Genomic DNA, 22,698 nt, shown 5'->3' on the forward strand with positions numbered 1-22,698 from the left:
TGTAAATGCGAATGTAGTCTTACACAATTCCATCATTCTCGATTTCTTTATTTGTGGCTGTCTATTGCAAGGACTCCAGTTTTCACGCTACGTCTTTTCTTCACAAAGACAATAAGAGAAGTGCAGTACAGCATAGTTGTGAGCGAGCAGAGCGTTGTGCAACTGTGCTTAATCCAAAGTTTCTCATTTAAAAATATTGCCAATCTCCTCAAGTCACTATCTAGACAATGAGAGCCTACTGCACACCGAGCGCCTCATAAATCGCCGCAACCAATTTCCTCATCCGGTAGTTTCCCATACCCTTCTTTTCTCCCTCCTCGTTTGGTCCCAGGCCTGCGTTCTCCATCTTGTTCATTACATACCCAATCGTAATCTTCCTCTCTACATCCGCAATGCCCTGGCTACCGCCCCAACCACCCCAACTCGCGACTCTGCCCTCTGGCAGATTCTCATTCATCGTGTCTGCAGCAGACAGTGCAAAACCAAGGCCGAAACGCACCGGGATGCCGAGAACAAGATCAGTGCCGTGCTGTTGCGTGGTGAAAATTTGCTCCATAGTCTTCTGTGACAAAAACGACGATGGGTTCTCAGGCGCAGACTGGGACAAAGCAGAGAAGATTCGGACGAGAGCGCGGGCATTAGAATACCCGTTTGAAGCCAGTAGCACGGATTTCCGCCACAGTTGTTTGCCTGCTACCGTTGCGTCCAAGCCGGGGTTCTTCAGCAGCGTCCTAAAGGCGATGCTGTTTGGATCTTTCATTGCCGCGGCCACAGTGGCCAGATCCGTGATTGGCGGCGGTGGCACGATTTCTGCCACCCTGTCCCAATCTTTTTCCTGCGCACCAAATTGAAAGTCCGCGTCGAGCGGGGTGGTGATTTCGCGTTTGACGAATGCGTCGACGGGGAGATGCGTGACTCTTTGGATCAAGCCGGTGATGAGGTGTCCCATGGTGTAGGCGTGATAGCCACTTGCAGTGCCAGGCTCCCACCATGGCGCCTGCTGGGCCAACAGGTTTGTGCTCTTTTCCAAATCACACACATCTTCAACTGTGACGTCTTCATGCCAGCCGCTCAGCCCCGTCGCATGGCTTAGCAAATGCCGCACCAAAACCCCTTCCTTCCCGTTTGCCGCAAACTCGGGCCAGTACGTTGATATCTTTTCGCTCGGGTCCACGAGTCCGCGGTCGATGCAGATGAGAAGGGCAAGGGCGGCGACAATTTTTGAACTTGACCATACGCATGTGATTGTGTCTTTTTCCCAGGGCTTGGTTCGCGCGGCGTCAGCGTAGCCGCCCCAGAGGTCAACCACATCAGTACCGTCGACGTTGACACAGAGGGAAAACCCCAGTTCTTCTCCAGTATTGAGGTAGGATTGTGCGATCGTCTTTACTTTGGTAAAGCGGGGGTCGCAGGTTCCGTGGACTTGGGCTGCCATTTTGCAATGCTGAATTAAGTGATAAGATGATTGGAGAGATAAACAGAAGAGACCTTGCTGACGGTTTCGTTGCAGTGCCTGCTACCCTTTCACTTGTGAGTTGAGAATATTCAGGAGCAGCTGACATGCTGTACTACATATTTATATACCTGTCGTTTTCTCCCAAAATGCAGTTAAGCGGGATTCCACCAGCGGTATTCCGCGGCTTTCGATTCTGCAAGCCCGCTCCAAGTTAGCTCGTGGGGTTCGTTTCGTACTCCACCATTTATTATTGGATAACGATATTAACTGCTGTTGTGGTCCTCCTTTTTTTTTCCACGACGCCCTATCTGCAGCTCGTCATCACAACGCGTATCAACCCCCAAAAACATATTATTTTGTGAGTCTCAATCATCTCAGTGCGATTTCCTAATAGTCACCATTCAAGATTGATGCTTCTGGTATTATCATACTTTTGGGCGCCGGCAGCATTCATAAAGCTACTGGCAGACCTGCACAGAGCCCGTTTGCCGAATACACTCCACGCCTTGCTTCACATATTTACGCCAATAATTCGATTGCTGAGACATTACTTGGGCTTTTCCTGTACATCATCACAGATGCTATCAAGGCGACGGACCTAGGTTTTTGGTTCACCAATTGGCTATGGTGTCAAGACCCGTGTTGGCGGGAAATTATGTTAGAGATAACGTAACAGCGAGAGTGAAGGGTGCCTGGTTGAGTACTTGCAATATCGTAATCCACTTCCAACCATTTCCCCATGAGGTCGAGGTCTTAGATGATACATTCAGCCTAAAGTTCGGTATGTTGATATCTCCTTGCAATGAGTATTGCTGAAGTAAAATCATTAAATAAAAAGAATCGAGGACAAACACATCTGCATAACTCAATGCGTAAGGCTGAGAAGTAGGGGCAGTTGGCCAAGACCATATTCCGCGTCTCCGGTGAAGAAACACGAAGCAGGCTGCGTGCCCTGCAGGCCATGGTTGGTTCAGATCACTGTCTGCTTCGGAGGAAAGTACAAAACGAGATAATACAACACGGTCAGCTTGCATATTTCGCTACGTAAGTGGCTGAATCCTCCCCATAAGCTCGTTACCAGGTCATGTGATTGTCGCCCCGCGATGATTAGTAACTTCTGATGTGGACAGGTGTTGAACATTTACCACTTATCCCTAGTTAGGAAAGGAATCATTCTTGCTACTTGTTACGACTCTCTCTTTCGTATGGCCATCATGTCACACACAGCGCGAACTGAGAAAGGCAAAAACGCAAGCACTACAGCTTATTCTATTCTTCCTGTTAACAGCTGCGTGCAGTCCATGGAAGATGGATCGAATCTACTGAATGACAACGCTCCACCAGGGTGGCCCAGAGAACCCTAGCCGCTCCTGAGAAGCAACCTCATCGTCTGGGGCGAACTAGCTTTCTTGGCACTACCGGCGATGTTTCTGGGTATGTCTGCATGCTTGTAACTCTTAATTCCTAATCAAGGCTCATTTTCGTTAAACCTTGGCATCAATTGCGTACACCTTCCACGAGAAGCCCGTCTCACCGGATGGCGTCACACTACAGCGTGTCATGCTTCTTGGCCCTACCCTTTTCCCTCTGGCCTTCGCTGCACTTGGCGGTCGTAGCTTGAAGAATATTGCGCTTTGGAAGGCTCAGCAAGGCTCAAGTATTGGAGTGAGTGACAGCACTATTACCTGTGATACTATTTATTGGCATGCGGCAGGTGCTTGAAAGTTTACATGGAAGCCAGAGTTTCGTCAGCGCCGTCCATCTTGCTATATCCCTCCGATCGTAGAGCGCACTATCCTTCGCCATACTTCTACTATGGTCTCTCTCACCACTTGGTGGTCAGAGTTCACTGCGTCTCTTACACGAAGCCAACTCCACAATTGTAACATCACGACCCGTGTACTATCCCGACCCAGAGGCATACAGCTCCCTAGTTTCTGTCGGATCTGCACATTACTTCAATCAAATGAGCGCCATCATCTCGACTAGCATATTGACTGCAGACACGCTCCAAAATAGCCCTGTAGACATTTGGAATCATGCCAAGATCACGAGACTTCGGCAATTGGAACAAGCAGACTTGGGCCATGATTTACAAGACAGATGGGTCCATATTCGCGAGGACACAACTGCATATACGTCTTTGACCGGTCTAAGCGTAGTAGGCCTGCAAGCTGACAGTGTCGCAAACTTTTCGGTTGTTTACGAATACATGTATGCAGACTGCAAAGCCCAAATACGAGGCAGTGGCGATGAGGTCAAAGCATACCTAGACCGTCAAATCCCTCGCTCAGGATTGAATGGCTCGCTAATATTGCCATCCGGCTGGCCTTACAAGCTTTCCGAGCTCTCTATCCAGCTCAATAGAGACACTGACACGATCGACCGACTTTTCAACGTGTCCTATCTCAATCCCATTTTCGGACAATTGTACTACCAGAGTAGCTTCTTCCTCGTCAGCCCTCAAAATCTATCCACCACCTGGGCAACTACTGGGTACTTGTTCTATGGTACTAGAGATGGGTACAATGAACGAACCATGTTTTTGTACAAGTGCGCACTCCATGACATGGAGATTGAAGCCAACACTATTTGCAGTTCGGCTGCATGTCGGACCAGTCGGCTACGACGGCCCCTCAATCCAAAGCTCAAGCAAGTTTATCCGCCCACAGATACCCAAGGATACAATGTCAATGGTGAGGGCCGCCCTGGACTATAACACAATACGCTAGAACTCTGGAAACCCTTTTGAGCGCCTTTTCAGCCATGGGCGGCTCTATCCGGGCGTATGACTCATTACATCCTATCAATAACTACATTTATGGCAACATGAGCGGGTCCGGGTACCTAGGATCATATGTCTCTTCCCAATCGATAGCACGCAACTGGAGCGACATACCAGACGAGCACGTCTCGCAGCGTCTGACCGAGGTTTTAAATACGTACTGGGAATCTAGCCGCTGGATGCCTACAATGACACGAGCTGATCCGTTTGCGCTATCGTCGATGGATTTAGCAACGCGTGAACCCTTCCCAGAGCTCCTCCTAACGCAGGCCCTGGCGAGTATCACACGCCAAGCCCCAATCTACAAAGCAAGTCTTCCGTGGATTCTGACTCTTATCCTATGCTCCGGCACACTGTTTATCGTAGGCCTCGTCAACATCGCTGTAGCTCTACAAACATCTGTGCCTGGTATTTTCGGTTTCGTTTCATCGCTTACGAGAAACAATCCGTATGTGCATTTGCCCAACGGCGGCTCAACTCTAGATGGAACCGAGCGTGCAAGACGGGTTAAGAGTATGAGCGTACGGCTGGGTGGTGTGAATCATGGACAGAAAATAGGGCTTATTGCACTGAGGAGTATAGCTAAAAAAAAATATGTAGGTAAACGAATGAGATTCGAGAAAGAAAAGGTGTATTATTAGCATAAGAGCAATGAATAGTACTAGTAATTGCATAACCTTCTTCATAGAAACCTTACCATTCTTGCTACCGGGGATGATGAAACCCACAGCTAGAACATGTTTTTAACAAGGTAATTCTCCACGTTATATTGTGGGCGGAATATATGCATGGACGTCAATCTTCCTCACAGCAACTGTGAAGCTCCCGATACCTGTCCACCCCACGACACATCCCGCCTACACAGACAACTGCCCCCCAAAAAAAGTCTTTCTGATAAAAAATGGATTGGAGAAAAACTATCTACCACCACGTTCAATTGGACTTGAATATTCTGGTAACGACAGTTTTTGTACTCGCTTGCTTGCGCCACCCCCATAGCGAGTGTAAGAAGGAGACGACGCCTTTCGCCAAGGCAAGGGAACTCTCAATTCGAAGAGATGAAAGTTGATCCCCGCTCAGAGCTTTGTCTTGACCCAAGCACCTGCTTCGGTAGAGAAAATGTTGAAGTAGCTAGTGTGCGCGGTGGGGTCGCGGCCTCCAGCACAGACGTTGTCGCCGGATAGGCACCAGGCACGGAGAACGTTGGAGAAGCGGTTGAGCGAGGTGAGTTGGGTACCTGTGCGGGGGTTGATCTAGGACGGATATATGTCAGTAAAATGTCCATTCAGGGGGGGGGGATGTTCATATGCTATGGTCGCGTAATAGCTCTTATATAGGTCCACTTACGCCGTTGAAGGCAGCACCGGATGCAGAGTTGTATGATTGGTTCGCCGTGTGGCGGACGTCACCCCAAAGAAGCGCGGCGCGGACTGCGTAATAAAGTTTTTTTCGTTAGCTGACTTTTTTTTTCTTGTGATTAATGGGGTTTCGGATAGCTCTCACTCTTGTTTCCGGGCGAGGTGGAAGGGTTCAGGCCGGTGGTAACAGGGGTGGAGCATCCCAAGCCCGTGTCACCTCCGCCACCGCCGAGGATATCGCCTACGACGTGAGCACCCTAGATGGAAAGATCAGAGTCAGTAACGGTCATCGCCTTATTGAATTCTAAAATTGCTAGGCCAGCCCAATTTGCTAGGTCACAGTGGCCCGTTTCTCCAAAGTTAAAACTAGCCTCCCGATTGCTTATTACTGACTATAAAAAAAGGAGTCACATACCTGCGAGTACCCAGTAAGAATCAATTTTGCATTCGGGCAACGGTTCGCATAAGCCGTGATCTGGGAAGTGCCGCTGGTAACTCCAGCTGACACCGAGGCACAGTACGTTGGGCTCATGCTGGCCGGGTAAGTGATATCCTCGTAGCCGCAGTTGCTGATGCCATTGCAGATGGCTGACACCACAGAACTCTGACGGCCGGGATAAGGCTCGCTGGTGCCACGGGCAAGGAAGACGTGAACGCTATGGCAGGCGGCCTGGCGCTCCTCGATCTTGACCGCTGGGGCAGCAAGTGCAAGTGAGAGAAGGCCGTAAGTGGCCAAGATAGTCGAGGTAAGCATTTTTGTTGAAAGATGGGAAGGGGGATTTGCCTTGACTGATGGCGAGTTTTGGGGAGTGCAAAGAGTTGGGTCGAACTGAGTTCGTCACACAATTTGTGGCTATTGATGTAGGGACAGCTGCGAAGTTATTTATACCATATTTCGTCCGACCATAGCTACCACTTCTAATGCTGAGCTTAACTGCCGTCTGCTTCTAATGCTGAACATAACTGCCGGCTCCTTAATGTCTTGAGTTATTGCTTTTCGGACGTAAGGTTATATGGCGGTTGCATTTGGAGCGCGCTTAGAGAGATGAAAAGAGAAGTCGGGTAATGCAGCCTAGCGTAATGAGCAGGACTGCAGCATTGGCGGTCTTATCGGCAATGAGGTTAGGCCAATCGTCCTTGAGCCTGGGAACGAAATGCACAAGTGTTGTAAAGTAGCCAGGCTCCCTGAGGAAGGGTGTGGCCCCACTCCGCGGTAGTGGGTATTCCGGGGCCGTGCCTGAGGCGGGAGGTGCAATTACCAGGTGAGAGTCTCTCGCTCTTTTGCAAGTACCATGCTTCGTGGAAGTCCGGATTGACCAAGATGGCTAGAAAGACTTGAGGTGTAAAGTAGACAAATCATTCTTCACTGGGTCGTAATACACTTTGAAGAACAGAGTACGAAATAGGGTGTTGAAAACAGTAACACGAATGGCCGGCAGTCGAAATAGGCTCACGTACGTGCCCAGCAACTGGGTACGGTGGCACTAGCTTCAATTAGGTATGTGAACTTACGAACTGCCCTAATTGGCGAGCATGCACGTCATGCTCCAATTCTAAGATTGACCTCGTGTCGATCCCTGGGTCCAATCAAGGTTCTGCCCCGGAATTTGGTCACAGGTTTAACCGAAGTTTTGCCCCAAGTACCATGTACAGACGCGAGACTTTACCGAGGTTTGTCGAGTAACCCCAGTTTCCCCTCAATCAACTACATGATGTATATTTGCTTTCAACTGATTAATTGCATGTGTTAGGCTTACTGTCTCCAGTCTTCCCCTCCTGCTTATTGTTTGTAAACAAAAAATGGCTTGAAGGGAAACTCTTCATGAGGCGGATGGAAATGCTTTTCCGGCCTCTTCTAATCATCAGCGCAGATGCCTCAATCGGTTTCTCCGCTTTTTCTTCTTTCACGTTCTCACTCTTGAGACGTCAATATCCCCGGTTGTACTTCGACAACGGCTCTCAATCCATCAATGGGGTACAAGGATAGGTAAGACGGAAGTGCGAATGAGTCCAAAGCGCCAGGGCATTAAGCACAGGCGTTACAATCCAAAAGCAGAGATAGTTGTGTGAAAACTAGTACAGGGATATATAAGTCTTTGGCCAAGAGCCTTTCTATCTCTGTCATGTTTAAACTAGTCTTGTTGAGTGTACATTCCCACTACTGTGCTTCAGCTTTTGTCTTTTCGTAGCTATACCTCTAGCAGACGCTTAATGCTAAAACGTCAGTCTGGCAAACTGGAAGAGATGTCGGATCACTAGGCTTTTTCTTTCAGCGAGTTCGTAGGGGGTTTATCAGGAGACACTATGCATTTACCCCTTTTCACAAGCAAATTGCTCACGCATTAACTAGCATCTCGTTTGCATTTCTTCAAGGTACGTCATATGCATCTTAGCTCTACCTTAACGGGTAGCACGCAGGCAATTGAGAAAAGCTTGGTTAATTCTTGACTGCCCAGCTCCAATTGTGCTTCCACATCTGGTTTTTTTTCTCGTCACGTCACTTCCCTACAAGAATGAAGAGAAAACTATTCAAGCGATTTTTTTGAAAAAAAAAAGCAGATGGGGAAAAGATGGGTCCTGCGGGCCTGGGGTGCTGTAAGCATGCTTCCCTTGGGCGTTGATATCTCACCATCTCACTCAGCCCTCGTAAGCCGAAACGCGATTCAACGCATGCCTTTCATGTGGGGAGGAAATCTACTTTATACGAATCCCGATCTGCTAAACTCTAAACCGAGAACATGTCTTCGTGCCAGGCCAATTCTCTAACACAGGGGGTAACCATCGAGTCACCCTTTCAACTCCCTCTTCCCACCCCAACCCCAATCCAAGTCCCTCACTTCAAAAACTTACTAATCAACCCCTTCCCCTCCTTAACCAGATTCTTCACCTCCCTCTTCAAATCCTCCTTGGAATGTCCTGCTCCCTGCTTCCCTGGCTCCATATACCCACCACCGGCGCCCCCCTCGCCCCCACAATGACCCTGACCACCACACTCGCCCCCGGGACATCCCTGGATAAAGTGCTGAATCTCACTACAACACCTCCCGCACTCTCCTGACCCCATAAATGGGCCCCCATTCCCCCACCCCACACGCATAACCCGCGCTTTCCGTCCTTCCCACCCCGTCTTCGCGTCCGTAGCGTGGAAGACGCCCCAGACCTCTGGCCCACCGGGTCCATTTACCATGACAAAGTTGCCGTGACCAGGTCCATACGGGGGCGAGTCGTCGCGGGCGGCTTTGAGCAGCGGGACGTTTGATTTAGCCCAGGAGTGCTGATCGAGCGGGTGACCACCGGTGTAGTACAAGATGTTCATCTTGTACTCGTGCGTCCAGCTGCCCGCGCAACTATACACGATGCCCATCCAGCGCCCGTCTGGCGAGGACAGGAACTGCGGACCCTCGTTGATACCGCTGTTGCCTGAGAATTCAAACGGCAGGTCCGGGGTGCTGATGCGGACGGGGTGGCCGGTGCATTCGGTGGGGGAGACCATTTCGATGATGAAGATTTCCTGGCGCGACTCGTCGGCTTCGGTGCCGAGGGGCCAGCCTGAGTAGACGAAGAGCATGGAGCCGTGCAGGTAGATGACTGTGCCGTCAATGGCCCACTGGTGCTCCGGCAGACCTCCTAGACGGCCGAAAAAATTCCACTTGCTGGGCTCGAGGGGGTCTTCGTCGGATGGTGGGCCCGCAAGAACGAACATGCGGTGAGACTTGTTGCCGTGCTTTGGGTCGTCGGCGGCAAAGTAGACGTACCAGCGGCCTTGGATGGAATGCAGTTCTGGCGCCCAGATATCGGCCGAGTAGGGCTGGTTGGGCGGTGGCCTCCATACGACGGTCTTTTTGGACCGCTCTTCGAAATCGAACAGGGAATCCGCAGACCAAATCTCAACGTGCCCGCCACATGTAAAGGTCATGTAGTAAGTGCCCTTGTCCCATAGTACATACGGATCAGCACAGCTTCTCTTTGTGATTGTGAGTATGGAATCGTTGTATGGTGGTCGTTGTCCCTGGTAGATTGGTTGCATTTGTTGAGCCATGTTGGCGATACTGGGCTGCGTTGTCGTACGTTCAGATCAATGCCACAGTCTTCCGATAATGAAAAGCAAGAACACATGACAATGATAATCACAGCAGACAGTCATCAGCACCAAGAGGCTAACATGTCACACGCGTAACACCTGTGTGATGACGTCACTTCGGGCCTTCATCTTCTTGGTTCGCAAGCCAAGTATCAGACAACTTCCCCCCATCCGGGCTGTCATGAGGACGGTGTAGCCACAAGTAGTTTAGAATTCTTCGGTCTAGATGCCTCACGCGAAAAAAAAACAAAAGCAGGGTCTACTCTACCGGTGTGTGGCGTCGTGATGCATGGCGGGGTATGAAAGCCACGCGGTGCTCAGCCACGTTCTTAGTCTTACGTCCCCCACTTGTCTCCTTCATCACGCCATGATTGTCAAAAAAAGAGTTTGCAATTAATAAAAATCCTTATTCTGATTACTCCATATAATAAAAGCTTCCCGGCTTGGCCCATGTCTCCTTCGTGGTATCCCTTTTCCAAGTCCCTTTTCCAGTCCTCCTCATTATGTAGAACACATGCCCCTCCCATCCTTACGGCGACGGTGCAAAACATCCCAGTACACAGCACAGCTATGCAGCAAAGTAGAAAATCCAGGAGAGGAAAGACAAGGCATCCAGACATTGGAACAAAGACTAAGTACGTCTTGTTGCCTTTGGGAAAAGAAAAAAAAGGACTCAACACCATGCTATGGTGACCATGCGTCATGCATAGCAAATTGAAAATGCATCCGTGAGTAGAACACACGCCGGTCATGGCTAGTTTTGACTGCGAGTGCGCGGCATTGCATTCGAAGTTCATGTGTGCTTGTTGTCGTGGTTGGCTTACTACTACCACTCAGTATTAAGATTTTGCTCGACTGTAAGTTCACCCGATTCGATGCGGTCGACACGGAGTACGAGTTCCTATTTCATGATCAGTACAAGTACAACCACCACGTTGGTCACAAAAGGCGAACCTTGAGAGCCCTTGCAGTCCTGAACGCAAGGGGTGGGATTTTCTCGCGGCCTCCACCTCTAACATCAACAGCCAGCATGCTTTGTCTGCACTCATCGAGGACTTGAACCACTGGAATGGCATGCTTCTTCAGAGCGGAATTCGATAGCTGGTTGACGGCATCGTAGGTTTTGTTTCCAGTGTCCTCAACTGCCTGTGAAATATCTTGAATGTATTCATGTATTTGCTGATCATCCGCAGGCGACCCATCTGGATTGTTACGTATGAGCGTGACGAGAGGCTGGATGCTCTGGACGAGAAGAGCCGTTTGATCTTCAAGGTAGTTCTGCGAGCGTCAGTAGGTCGTGGCTACCCATGCCGACTAGGAATGTACCTTGAACTCGAGCATGCCGCCGTCGGGTGCGCCGTTCCCGCCGACACTGTGACCATCATAGCCGCTGTATGCGCTGTAGCGAGTAGTGTCGCTACTACCACCTCTGCTGCTACTACCACGTTGATGGCCAGACTTCATCGTGGCTCCACCATTCATTGCTGCAGCGTTGTTTGAATACACAGCCGGTTTGAGTGGCATGGGCCTGTCGGCGTCCTCATCGTCGGCCTCGAGTTCATCCTCTGGTGTAGGTCGAACCTTGACGTGTTTGACTAGCTCGACAACAGCAGTGGACAGATGACTAGCAGCAGCATCCAGTAGGCTAACTGGCGAAAGTCCACCAGAAGCCACATGGTTCTTCGTGGCCGTGATAAGGTTGTTGGCCGTAGCGCTGACACGCGACTTTAGCTTTGCCTGTTGCTTCTCTGGATTTGCCAGCATGTCACCGCTCACACTGCTTGTGGGTGATTGGATTTGCGAAAGCGATGTGTTATCGATATCTCCCGTGATCGCTCGGACACACTTGACAACATGGCGCATGCCTTCAAGAGTCTGTTCCGAATTGGCTCTCCTTGCCATCTGAAGCAGCTCGTCAATACTGAGCTGGAATTTGGTTACATGTACATCTTTGACGATTCCATCGGGAGATGTAAAGGAAGAGTCGCGGGCATAGCCACCCAGGTCGGCTGCTACAAGTTGGGACAAGCCCATGGACGATGCCTTGAGGTTTCGAAGTTGCGTCTTGGTGCGCGCGTATCGTGATTTCCAGTCCTTGAGCTCAGCCTCGAGCGACCGAACTTGATTCGCCATTTGTTCCTCCTTTTCTGCAGCCGCATCACTGCGAGCTGACAGCTCCTTCATTTCCTGTAAGAACATGGACGCATCTCGTCGGACCTCGTCCGTCACTTGCTGTTGCTCACTCAACTCCCGTTCAAGCTCTTCACACCGTTGTCTCCACTGTCCATCGCCGCTATCCGCCGATTGTGGAGGTGGTCTCGATTCGAGGTCGGCAATCTGTGCGCGAAGGTTCTTTTCAATGTCTTCGTTCTCATTGCGCAGCCTGTCTATCTCCGACCGGAGAGACGAGTTGAGGCTCTCTGCCTCCTCGACTTTTTGCTCCAATGACGAGCGAAGACGATCCCACTCTGCACGGTCAGTCTCCGAGGCGCCGACCTGCGTTTTGCCAGCCTGCTCAAGGCGTTCCAACTCTTCGTCCTTGTCTCGTAGTGTAGTCTCCAAGGTACCAATCTTGCCCTGCAGTTCCGACACCTGATTCTGGAGGTCTTCTACCATTTTTTCCTGAGCCATGTTTATGCTCTTTGCGCTCTTGTTTGTTTGCCGTCTAGCAGCAGCGCCCTCGAGGTTGAAGGAATCGTCGTCATCTGCAGCACTGTCATCGTCGTCTTCAACCAGAGTACCCTTGTTCGGGACAATTGTGTTTGACTGGAACGTTTTGGGCAATGGGCGTCCAAAGGAGCCTGGCTCATTTCCCGAGCCGGGCCGCATTTGTCCCGGCGGTCCTGGAGGTCCACCCATTGGACCACCCATTGGACCACCCATTGGACCACCCATTGGCCCGCCCATTGGCCCGCCCATGGGAGGCGGTCCTCGATACCCTTGGCCAGGCGGAGGTCGGCCGCCCATGCTGTTTGGTGTACCAGCTCTGCTCGGGGGCCCTCTGTTGCTCATGCGACTCTGAACGCTCATGGCTGGGCTTGATGGACGCGGTGGCATCTCGCCTCCAGTAAAGCGGGGAAACCTGCGCTCGAGCTCGTAGAAGACGTCGGTAGCAAGCTGGCGGAAGCGCTCGAGAGGCAGCGTCGATAGCTTCTGTCGCGCCTGGTTGCGCTTGGGGTGGAAGCTGTTCTTGGGGAGGAGGAATTGCGGAGTATCGTTTCCAGGCGCACCCGGCCCTCCGCGCTTGCGATCCTGTTCTCTGCGTATTGACTCGTCGTAAACATCGGTGCTCAGTTCCTGGAACTGGACGGCCGACAGCCTGGTCAGCTTGTCCTTTGCCCTGCTTGGTCGTGGGTTTCCCTTTTCGTCGTTGAGGTATGGGCCGAGATAGGCCTTGAGGACGTGAAAATGCTCGGCCATGGTCTCCTCGAGAGCCTGTATCTTCCGGCTGTCCATCATGGGCCGCATGCTCTCGTTGAGGCTCGAGGCGTACAGGCCCGTGCCGTCGCTTGAGCGGCCAACGGAGCTGGGCGGTGAGGGGTTTCCATTGCTGGTGCCTGGGCGCATTCCATTCGACATGCCGCCATCAGGGTTGCTTGGACCGTAGGTGTTGGGTGGGATTGTGGGTGAGTAGGGGTTGTCGCCTGCGATGTTCCGGTACCCGTTGATGGGGGACCACTCTTGGCCGTCGGTTGACAGCGGTGACAGGGTGCCACTCCGGGCGTTGATAGTGTTCATCGGGGGCGGCGTCGCACGTGAGACGGCGGGGGCTGACAGCCGTTGGCTAGTGTCGTATCCGTGTCGACGGTCCACAGGCGGTAAAAAAATAAAGAAGGAGGGAGCCGGAGTGGCTGGCGGAGATGGGTGCAGGTGCAGCTGAAACGGTAGGCGTGGTAGTAGACGAGAGGCGCCGGGGAGGGCAACGAAGGGCGATCAGCACGACGATTAGTAGTAGATGCAGCAAGGACAAGACGCAAGTGGGGAGGCGGCCAGGCGGTCAGGCGGCCAGAGGGAATGTGAGAAGCAGGCCGGGTACAGATGAAAAGAGAGAGAAAGGCGAAGACGACGCAAATGCAGCAGCGGCCAGAACAACAACAGCAAAGCGCACGGCAGCGCGAGCATGTGCGAGGCCAGCCAGCCGGGGGGCCCACCAGACTTATGAGGCTGGTCTGGTGCAGTGACAATGCAAATGTCGGCCGTGGTGCCCCTTTCGTGCCCGCGCCTTGGCTGCGAAGGGGGAGCAACAGGGCCAGCAGAGCGCCAGCCACACCCGCGGGCGAATCACAGGCCGCCGGGCCATGACGCCACTGCTGTGCGCCCCCGCGCCACACCCCCGGCCAGCCACGCCAGCGGGAGGCGCGCGTCTATAGTAGGCCGTCTGCTAAGCATTGGGCCGTCTGCTGCTGGCCATGCACTCGGCACATGCTCCTCGCCTGCCCACGCCCGCTGCTGCATACTTGCTTGCTCCCACTCACTCCAACACGAGCCCGCTCCACCAGCCCGGTGCCTGGACACTCCCGCCCCAACGGCTGCGCCCTCCCTCCTGTCCGCTGCACGCACACGATCAGCAGCACCAGCGTGTTCGGCCGCTGGGCCTGGCCTGGCCCGGCGATCACGGCCCCTGTCGCGAGCCCGACGAGTGGAGACTGCCCCAATTTCCTTGGGCACGGGGGGAACACCGCAAGCTGCACTCCCACGGGCGGGTGTAGCACTCATCCGACTGCCTGCTTACATAGTACTGTCTATCCACACACACACATGGCCAACAACAACCACTCCGGCCACCGCGCCACGCGCCCGTCGCTCTCCAACACTCTAGCATCAACGCCTCTCCCGCAAGCCCTGGCGGCTGCGTCGCTCTATCGATTGCCTTGTGCCTGCACCGCCGCATCCCACATGGCCCCAGTTCTTAGCCGTTGCCAATCTCGACTCTAGCCCCTTTCAACGTGCTCTCTTGATCTTCGTCGGTGCCTGGTTCCGACACTCGGGACACAGCCAGTCCCCCAGCGGCTCCTCCTTGATGCCCACGCACTCCCAGTGAAACCATTGATATCTGCAGTTGTCGTTGTCGCACGCCACCATGTCGCCAAAGCTGACCCGCTGGCATGTGCAGTACTTGGTATCGTCTGACTCGTCTTCCTCTGCATCCCCGCCTCCCATGCCCGACATGTCCTCGTCCTCGGTCCCTGCTTCGCTCGCTACGCTCTCGTCGTCTGCAGTCGTGGACGGCGACGCTCGGGACCCGCCCTTGCGACGCTTCTTGTTCACGCCAGACTTTGCTGTGAGCGCAGCTTTGCGCAACGGTTGCTGTGGCTTGGCCTTCTTCACTGTGAGTGCATGATGTTTTGGTGGTCGAGGGCCAACGCTGCCTGCCCGCGAGCCTGGTGTCGACGGTTTAGGGGTACCTGGCCCGATTGACCCTTGCCGGCCCAGACTCGACGCCGCCGAAGGTAGGGGACCAATACTGCCTGTCGGACGGCGACGCTTCGTGTCGCTGCCCACCGACACTTCTCGCTCTTGTCGCGCGCTGGCCTGGATAGCACTTTGAGCATTGGTGAGCCGTTGCTGGTTCAGGAGCGCCTGTGTCTGCATGTTCTGCAGCGAAGGATTCGTCCTTGAACTGAGCCCTACGTTGGTCGCGCTGCTCAGTCGCGCAATCGCGGCTGCTTGCGCAAGGTTTGGCGCACCGCCTCCGTGGTTTCCCGACACAGGTAGCAATGGCGTGTTGGCCCCTGTGTTGGTCACTGAGGCTGGCGGGACTAGATTTCCAGGTGAGTCTCTCAACAGCGAGGGCATCTGAGGATCTGTAGGTATCGAGCCATCATTTTGTAGATCTCGTAGCTTGATATCTAGACGTTTGACGTGGCGGTCCAACTGTTTTCTTGTAAGCAAACCCGTAGCCATGTGGAGGCCAAGAACATACAAGAGCCGCGGCTTTTTCAACCAGCCCAATCTTCTCCTCTTGCAGTATCTGCGCTTTTTCGTAGCTGGCGGCAATAACTTTAGAATAACCCGCCTCTTTTGGATTTTCCACCAAGCTACCATTCAGCTTGATGAATTTTTGAATGCTGCTATCGCGTTGATGTATCGCGGCGCGCAGCTCTTGAATTTGATTGTCCTTGGCCTGTACCTCTTCGTACAGGTGGGTAATCTCAGCTGGCAAGTTTGCGACTATGCAACGTCAGCTGGTGTCGCACTTCATCTTTTGAAGGTAGTAGAGGTTACCGTCATGTACAAACTGCTCAAGTACCGTCGCTGCATCCTCTGCGATGGCCATGACAGATGTTTGGAGATGGGGTGCGGTTGGGAACGCGTTTGTTTGGTGGCAAGAGGAACCTGCGAGGCGACTGTATGCGACGCACTCGGGGCCTCAACGAAAGTTCAAACGGGTCAAGAAAAGCCAGATGCGTCTATTGCGACGGTGACCTCGATGAAAATTGATGAGACGTAGGTGGCCGCGCAGGTGAAAGAGCCACAGGTGCGATGAAAGTGAAAATCGCTCAATACAAAAACCAACAGGTGCCGTCTTAACCCTCTTACACGATAGCCACGGTCCAGTTGAACTGATCAGCTTTTACACACGACTAATTTCAAATATCGTAAGTCGAGCAAATTGTCATGTCCTGTCGCGGTCGTTGGCGTGGGTTGGATGAACAGGCACAGCTAGCTGACAAAGAGGCTAGGTTCAGCCAGGCGCTCGGCAGGATGCAGCACTACGGCCAATCAGACAACAGCGCCGAAGACGATCCGGTCCTTTCGTCAACAGATAGTGAAGATGGCGACGACGACACCTACGACACCGACAACGACAATAACAGCGACCAAGACACCGACTACGTCCCAGAAAAATATACCCCAACGTGTCGAAGCTCAGAATTCGCCACAAATCCTGCTGAGCAAACGCTCCATACACTTTTAAACGGGCCACAGTGGCAACTGGCCAACCCTGGGGCGCGGCGTGCAGCAAGAGTAGACTACCGTCTGAAGAAGCCTGGGGAACTAAAAACAGCAGGCACAGCTAATAATAAAAAGAAGCGAAAACTCAATGTAAGTAGCTTTTTGCTAGTATTACATCCAAGAAAGTCTCATGGAGCTTCGGTCTTGTGCAAGCTTCGTGACTTCTGGCGCATGCTGACAATTGCAGAAAAGTGCAACCGACAGTAGTCGAGTACTGTCCCCTCTTCATGAGCCTCAGACCAGTTCAGGAGAGGAAAATCCAGCAAAGCATCTTCCTCCTGACCCTGAGATTCTAGCGCGCTGGGGAAAGCGCCGTCAGGAAGAAAACAAGTCGCGTTGATTGTCTAACAACACATTCATCGGGACACAGGACGACTGCAACCGTTGGATTTGGGAGGGTGCTCCGAAACCACGCATCATAGCCGAATTTGATCACACTATCCTTCACAGCGCGTCTCAACCATCAAGCAATATGCGGACCCCAGGCTATATCCCGTCCAATGGACCTGCCAACAACATTGTGCAGGAATATCTATCTCCAGATGATGCCTACCCAGCAAGCTTCCAGGACTTCAAGGCGATGACAGATGCTGAGAAGATTGAGGTAATCGCTCGTGAGGCCGAAGAGCATGGGCTGGAGCGACCCAAAGGATGGAATGTCTCGTTTCACTATAACCCGCATGTCGAGTATCATCACTTTGGCAGCTCGCATCCCATGAAACCATGGCGATTGACGCTCACCAAACAACTTGTACTTGCCTATGGACTAGAGTACACGATGGATCTCTTTGAGCCACGGCCGGCAAACTTCAACGAACTAGCCATTTTCCATGACCGCGAGTATCTGTCGTACCTCAGCAAGATTACCCCGCAGAATGCACAGCCCGACGACCCGCAGTACATTACATATGGATTTGGTGGAGAGTCGAATGACTGTCCAGTGTTTGATGGCCTCTGGAACTACGTATCCCTCTACACTGGGGCTACCTGCAGCGCGACCTGGAATTTGCTCAACAGCCGGTCCGACATTGCTATTAATTGGTCCGGCGGGCTACACCATGCTAAGAAGAATCTAGCCTCGGGATTTTGCTACGTCAACGATATTGTCATAGCCATCCAACTACTACTAGCACATCACCAGCGGGTGCTGTATATTGACATTGATGTTCACCATGGCGACGGTGTGGAACAGGCATTTGAGTCAACTGACAGAGTATTCACACTTTCATATCACAAGTATGGCATTGACAAGCACGGTTATCCGTTCTTCCCAGGCACGGGGAACATTGACGAGACGGGCCCAACGGATGCCAGAAACCCCGGTAAGGCTCACAGCCTGAACATTCCAATTGACGACGGCATCGATGACGAGCAGTATAAATGGCTATTCAAGACTGTTACGAGCGCAGTCATTGAAAAGTACAACCCAACGGCAATTGTGTTGCAATCCGGTGCCGACTCTCTGGGCGGAGATCGACTTGGCCGATTCAACCTCAACATCAAAGCCCATGGCTTTTGCGTGGAGACAGTCAAGGCATACGGCCGCCCGTTGCTCATCATAGGCGGCGGTGGGTATACGCCACGCAACGTCGCTCGGACATGGTGTCATGAAACTTCAGTGTGCGTTGGTGCACAACTGCACAACGAGCTTCCAGCCCATGTACCATACCTGCAAGCATTTCAAGGGGCAGAAAACGGTGACGGGGTGCTATATCCAGACCTACACAACATCAAACGACACGAGAACCTCAACTCGCAGGCCAAGCTACACAAGCTTATTGAGCAAGCGCTTGAGAATTTGAGATACCTGGAGGGTGCGCCTAGCGTGACGGTGGATACACGAGGGATTTCCCTCGAGGAGATTATGAAGGTCCGAGAGATGATTGACCAGGAGCTGGAGGATGAGGCGGAGGATCGGGCGAGGCTGACTGTGGAGAACAGCAGGCGGAAGAAGGAGAGGAACGTCGGGGGTCGAAACGAGCGGAGATAGGAGCACATGGTCGGACTATGGTCGGGGAATGGCAGTAGACGGATGTCTTGCAACAAGGCTATGACAGGCGAGAGTCTTTTTTGGGTAAAGACTGGGGCTTGGAAAGAGGGCACAGCTAAGTACACTACAGGCTTGGCCGTGTAGCACGACAGGGTGTTGATAGTGATATTGCAATTGGCCAAAGTTTATTACGGATGGATGACTGCATTTGAAGCCGTCACGGTGAAGGAGATGGTGTTGGTGGATAGGGTGCCAGTGGAGAGATTCGGGATATGCGGGCCATGGAATCGAGTGTGGCTATGTTCAGAGGGCGCCAATCACGGCGGTTCGCCGGGCAATACATGGATGTCCATGTATGGGAGTACGTCGGTAGATAGTAATACTTGTACTAAATAATACTAAGTAGATGCTTGGAAGCAGAGAAGAGACGGGCACGTGGTGGTGAGCCTGGACGTTGGTCGGAATCTGATGTTGACTCAGCTCCGACGCGCGACTAGGACAGGGGGTGGTGCCGCCAAAAGTACGGCCGCAACCTGTCCGGGCGTGCGCATACCAGAAGTCTTGGGCAATGCACAAAGGGCGGCGTCTGTAAAGGTCGCCATCCAACTTCAAACCCCGAAGCTCGATATTTACTTGGATATCAGTACTATGTCCGACGAGAGGCGCCCCAGCCAGGACTCGCCCAATCCAAGCCAGCCAAGCCGCCCTGCCAACGGCCCCTCTCCCGGCACTGCTCCGACACCGACACCAAACCCCCGGTCGTGCGTTACCTGCCGTAGGCGCAAGGTCAAATGTGACAAGAAGAACCCGTGCTCCCACTGTGTGCGCGCCAAAATCGACTGTGTCTTCCCAGGCCCCGGCCGTGCCCCGAGAAAGAGCAGGAAACCCCCTGATGCCGAGCTGCTCGAGAGACTGCGCCGCCTCGAGGGCGTAGTCACCAGCCTTAATGCTCAAGTCGAGGGCCACGACAGTAGCAGCAGTACCAACAACAATAACAACGACGATGCCGCCGACCGCCAGAGAGAGCCAACCACCGCAGCAGCAGCAGCAGCCCAGGACCAGTGCCCGCTGGGGACCACGACCACGACCACCTCGACCACGCCCAACGACGACAGCCTCCAGGGCCTCGAGGCGCGCTTTGGGCGGCTCGTGGTCGAGAATGGCCGTAGTCGCTACATCAACAACAGCTTCTGGGCTAGTTTGAACAATGAGGTACGCGGGCACGCTTTGTTTTTTTACTTTTTGCCTCACCACGTCCTCCTCGCAAACTAACACGACACTTTTTTCCAGGTCGAGGATCTCAAGTCCATCCTCATCGAGCCCTCGGACGACGAAGACGATGCGTATACACCCGGGTCCTCGGAACCCTCGTCACAATACAACAGTTTCATCTTCGGCTACAGTTCCTCCAATGTCGACATGCAAGCCCTGCATCCCCCCGAACACCAGGCCCGCCAGTTCTGGAACATCTACAAAGAAAACGTAGAGCCTCTAGTCAAAGTCTTGCACGTCCCTACGTTTGAGCCCACTATTCTGAATGCTGCTGCCAATATCGAAAAGGTCAGCAAAGGACTCGAAGCTTGGTTGTTTGTAATATACTATGGTGCTGTGACCAGCATCTCGCCCGCTGAATGTCGCAACAAGTGGGGAGAAGAGCGAAGCACGCTTCTCACCAGGTTCCGCTTCGGCCTCGAGCAGGCTCTTGCAAGAGCCAATTTCCTCTACTGCGACGAGATTCTCATCCTTCAAGCCTTTGTCGTCTACCTTATCGTCCTGCGCTGCAATGACGATGCGCGCAAAATCTGGACATTGACTGGTCTCGTCGTTCGCATCGCCCAAACCCTAGGCATCCACCGAGACGGCACCCACTTTGACCTGCCACCCTTTGAGATTGAGATGCGAAGGCGGCTCTGGTGGCAAGTCTGCATTCTCGACGCCAGATCTGCCGAAGATCAAGGGTGTGACCCCAGCATCCATGAGGCTCTATTCGACACAAAAATGGTGAGTTTGGTTCAGTTCCAGGTGCGATGCATACATGCCTGCTAACCATTGTCACAGCCTCTCAATGTTAATGACAATGATCTCCACCCTGGAATGACTGAATTCCCTCAGAGCCGACAAGGCTTCACCGACATGACGTTCTGCTTACTCCGCTTCGAGATTGCAAACATAATGCGTCGCATCGTCTACGTACCTCCAGGCCCAAACAGGTGCACTCAATTCTTTACAGCCCTCACCGTTGAGCAGAAAGAAAAATGGATCACCAACTGCCACCAGGCCATAGAGGAAAAATACCTCAAGGATTGCGACATGACCATACCACTGTGCTGGGTCACGGCGACGGTATCGAGACTCATTATGAGTAAAATGTGGCTAATTGTCTATCACCCGCATCAGCGCAAGGATGGAGGTGCTACATTATCACAAGAGATCAGAGACAAGCTCTTCGTCACCTCTCTGGAAAACATAGAATACGGCCTACTAATCGAGACGGAAGCACGCACGATGAAATGGGGCTGGCTCTTCAAAACCTATGTCCAATGGCATGCCATTGCATTCTTGCTCTCCGAACTTTGCGTGCGTACCAAAGGCGAGGCTGTAGACCGTGCGTGGAGAGCACTGGAAACTTGTGCTAGTCGGTGGTGGATCCCTTTTACCGTTGACGAGTCACAGCGTAAAGCCCACCATGGCCATGTATGGAAGCCACTCGCCAAGTTGCTAGAAAAGGCAAGAGCAGCCCGTGAACGCGAACTAGCCCTCGAGCAAGCCATCTCGTCCTTCCAAAATAGACAATTTACAAGTGACACATTCGACTTGAAGTCTCCCGAGGTTCTGCAACAGACGGACGGGACTTCTTTTACATCTCCTCAGCAAAACTCACAAACTCTAGACGACATGCTCCGGCCTGTTGCACCCAAACTTGGCGCCGTACCCGGAACTCAACAGCCCAGCTGGCCCAATGGAATGGACATGCAGTTTCCTTTACCAGATGGACCGGCGACAGGATTCCCAGATGGTGTGCAAGATCTAAGCAATTCAGCACAAGCGTCTATGAACATCTCGGGATATAATCTCGACCACGTTATCAACAATATCATGGCAGATGCGCCGCTGGATTTCCCGAGTTACGTTCAAGGTACGGCGTCTACATCTGGAGCTGCGCATCCGAATCTCTTGCAAACTTCACAATCCTTGTCCGCCGCTGAAGTGTTTGCTACAAATGCCCCGACCGCGGCGAATGGATATCGTACCTTTAGCAACGGGATGCTCCCAAACACGACCATGGGCTTCGACATGAATAGTAATGGAGGTCAAGGCATGACAAGTATACAAGGAGCTACGAATGGGCAGGAGATTAACAGAAACGACATGATGGACAATGGCGACATGGACTGGCCGCTTTGGGACGACATGGTAAATCAACTTGGGGCCGACGGCCGTCTAGCTAATGGTTCGACTAGAACTGGACCGGGAACACTTGGTATTGTGCCCTGGTTTTGATGCAGAGTCTGATGATTTTATAACTATTTTTTTGGCGTTTGGAGGATCTACGCTCCAGTTTTTGTTGTGGCTGAATGCGGTGCTCGTGTTTCTATACCCTCTTTCGTTTCTGTGTGATATTGTGTGTACGTAGTATTATTACGACATGTATGATTCCGAATTGAACATTTTTTACTTAATTTTGTCAACCTTGGCACCTTGTGTGTAGTTTGCACTGCTATTGAAAAAAAACATTGACGGATGAGGAAGCTCTTCTTTCGTCAAGGATGTTTAATGAGATGATGCTGTCAGCCTGCATTACGTACTAGAACAGCAACACATATCTCTAGTGACAAACCCTACGCAGACTAACAGACATATTGCCTCCTCAAACACCCCACATCCTTACCGCCAAGACAACAAAGAAAACTCAATCTCAACGACTCGCATCGAGCAACCACCTAACGTGCAGTGCAAGGTCTGGGTGTCTTATCTTCGTCGCTACTCACGTAATCATACCCTTAGCTGATCAGGGGAGGGCGGAAGGTCTAACCACGTACCCTGTTTTGCCCCACGTCCCCATCAAAGACA

The 22,698-nt window shown here is 52.4% G+C and overlaps 10 protein-coding genes across 10 annotated transcripts; 5 read left to right on the top strand and 5 right to left on the bottom strand.

Moving 5' to 3' along the window:
• Positions 1-184: 184 nt before the first annotated feature.
• Positions 185-1,517, bottom strand: PSV08DRAFT_280265 (beta-lactamase/transpeptidase-like protein). Its single transcript, XM_014219216.2, has one exon. It carries the CDS (start codon positions 1,433-1,435, stop codon positions 236-238), a length of 1,200 nt encoding a protein of 399 aa, XP_014074691.1. The 5' UTR covers positions 1,436-1,517; the 3' UTR covers positions 185-235.
• Positions 1,518-3,422: 1,905 nt separating this feature from the next.
• On the top strand, positions 3,423-4,175 carry PSV08DRAFT_245348 (uncharacterized protein; the record flags this gene model as incomplete). The annotated part of the gene is made up of 1 exon (XM_014219214.1): positions 3,423-4,175. One exon carries the CDS (start codon positions 3,423-3,425, stop codon positions 4,173-4,175), a length of 753 nt encoding a protein of 250 aa, XP_014074689.1.
• A 47-nt stretch (positions 4,176-4,222) lies between these two features.
• On the top strand, positions 4,223-4,853 carry PSV08DRAFT_349229 (uncharacterized protein; the record flags this gene model as incomplete). Its single annotated transcript, XM_066092820.1, has 2 exons — positions 4,223-4,762; positions 4,842-4,853. 2 exons carry the CDS (start codon positions 4,223-4,225, stop codon positions 4,851-4,853), a joined length of 552 nt encoding a protein of 183 aa, XP_065949385.1.
• Positions 4,854-5,312: 459 nt separating this feature from the next.
• PSV08DRAFT_387019 (carbohydrate esterase) lies at positions 5,313-6,353 on the bottom strand (the record flags this gene model as incomplete). The annotated part of the gene is made up of 4 exons (XM_014219212.2): positions 5,313-5,494; positions 5,589-5,671; positions 5,745-5,856; positions 6,015-6,353. 4 exons carry the CDS (start codon positions 6,351-6,353, stop codon positions 5,318-5,320), a joined length of 711 nt encoding a protein of 236 aa, XP_014074687.1. The 3' UTR covers positions 5,313-5,317.
• A 1,929-nt stretch (positions 6,354-8,282) lies between these two features.
• On the bottom strand, positions 8,283-9,714 carry PSV08DRAFT_219008 (glycoside hydrolase). Its single transcript, XM_014219211.1, has one exon. The coding sequence runs from the start codon at positions 9,636-9,638 to the stop codon at positions 8,433-8,435; it is 1,206 nt and encodes a 401-aa protein (XP_014074686.1). The 5' UTR covers positions 9,639-9,714; the 3' UTR covers positions 8,283-8,432.
• Positions 9,715-10,506: 792 nt separating this feature from the next.
• Positions 10,507-13,418, bottom strand: PSV08DRAFT_219009 (uncharacterized protein; the record flags this gene model as incomplete). Its single annotated transcript, XM_014219209.1, has 3 exons — positions 10,507-10,581; positions 10,635-10,958; positions 11,007-13,418. 3 exons carry the CDS (start codon positions 13,416-13,418, stop codon positions 10,507-10,509), a joined length of 2,811 nt encoding a protein of 936 aa, XP_014074684.1.
• Positions 13,419-14,381: 963 nt separating this feature from the next.
• On the bottom strand, positions 14,382-16,308 carry PSV08DRAFT_219014 (inhibitor of growth proteins N-terminal histone-binding-domain-containing protein). The gene is made up of 3 exons (XM_014219208.2): positions 15,906-16,308; positions 15,604-15,851; positions 14,382-15,554 (listed from the first exon to the last, which is right to left on the bottom strand). The coding sequence occupies exons 1-3, from the start codon at positions 15,955-15,957 to the stop codon at positions 14,622-14,624; spliced, it is 1,233 nt and encodes a 410-aa protein (XP_014074683.1). The 5' UTR covers positions 15,958-16,308; the 3' UTR covers positions 14,382-14,621.
• Positions 16,299-17,361, top strand: PSV08DRAFT_360438 (uncharacterized protein; the record flags this gene model as incomplete). The annotated part of the gene is made up of 2 exons (XM_014219207.2): positions 16,299-16,727; positions 16,825-17,361. The coding sequence occupies 2 exons, from the start codon at positions 16,299-16,301 to the stop codon at positions 16,975-16,977; spliced, it is 582 nt and encodes a 193-aa protein (XP_014074682.1). The 3' UTR covers positions 16,978-17,361.
• On the top strand, positions 16,889-18,642 carry PSV08DRAFT_280314 (uncharacterized protein). Its single transcript, XM_014219206.2, has one exon. The coding sequence runs from the start codon at positions 17,110-17,112 to the stop codon at positions 18,625-18,627; it is 1,518 nt and encodes a 505-aa protein (XP_014074681.1). The 5' UTR covers positions 16,889-17,109; the 3' UTR covers positions 18,628-18,642.
• Positions 18,643-19,275: 633 nt separating this feature from the next.
• Positions 19,276-22,307, top strand: PSV08DRAFT_360440 (fungal-specific transcription factor domain-containing protein; the record flags this gene model as incomplete). Its single annotated transcript, XM_014219205.2, has 3 exons — positions 19,276-19,839; positions 19,918-20,628; positions 20,686-22,307. The coding sequence occupies 3 exons, from the start codon at positions 19,276-19,278 to the stop codon at positions 22,126-22,128; spliced, it is 2,718 nt and encodes a 905-aa protein (XP_014074680.2). The 3' UTR covers positions 22,129-22,307.
• Between the last annotated feature and the right edge of the window lie 391 nt (positions 22,308-22,698).

Source organism: Bipolaris maydis (genome assembly GCF_028858645.1).
Source record: "Bipolaris maydis strain C4 unplaced genomic scaffold PSV08scaffold_4, whole genome shotgun sequence".
NCBI classification, from domain to species: domain Eukaryota; kingdom Fungi; phylum Ascomycota; class Dothideomycetes; order Pleosporales; family Pleosporaceae; genus Bipolaris; species Bipolaris maydis.

Excerpts from the sequence above, each read along its gene's own strand:
- PSV08DRAFT_280265 (XM_014219216.2), bottom strand. The coding sequence starts at position 1,435 with ATGGCAGCCCAAGTCCACGGAACCTGCGACCCCCGCTTTACCAAAGTA.
- PSV08DRAFT_219008 (XM_014219211.1), bottom strand. The coding sequence starts at position 9,638 with ATGGCTCAACAAATGCAACCAATCTACCAGGGACAACGACCACCATAC.
- PSV08DRAFT_219014 (XM_014219208.2), bottom strand. The coding sequence starts at position 15,957 with ATGGCCATCGCAGAGGATGCAGCGACGGTACTTGAGCAGTTTGTACAT. Across the intron at positions 15,852-15,905 it reads TGAGCAGTTTGTACATGACG|TCGCAAACTTGCCAGCTGAG; the intron begins GTAACCTCTACT and ends GACGTTGCATAG. Across the intron at positions 15,555-15,603 it reads TTGAAAAAGCCGCGGCTCTT|TTGGACCGCCACGTCAAACG; the intron begins GTATGTTCTTGG and ends ACAAGAAAACAG.
- PSV08DRAFT_280314 (XM_014219206.2), top strand. The coding sequence starts at position 17,110 with ATGCGGACCCCAGGCTATATCCCGTCCAATGGACCTGCCAACAACATT.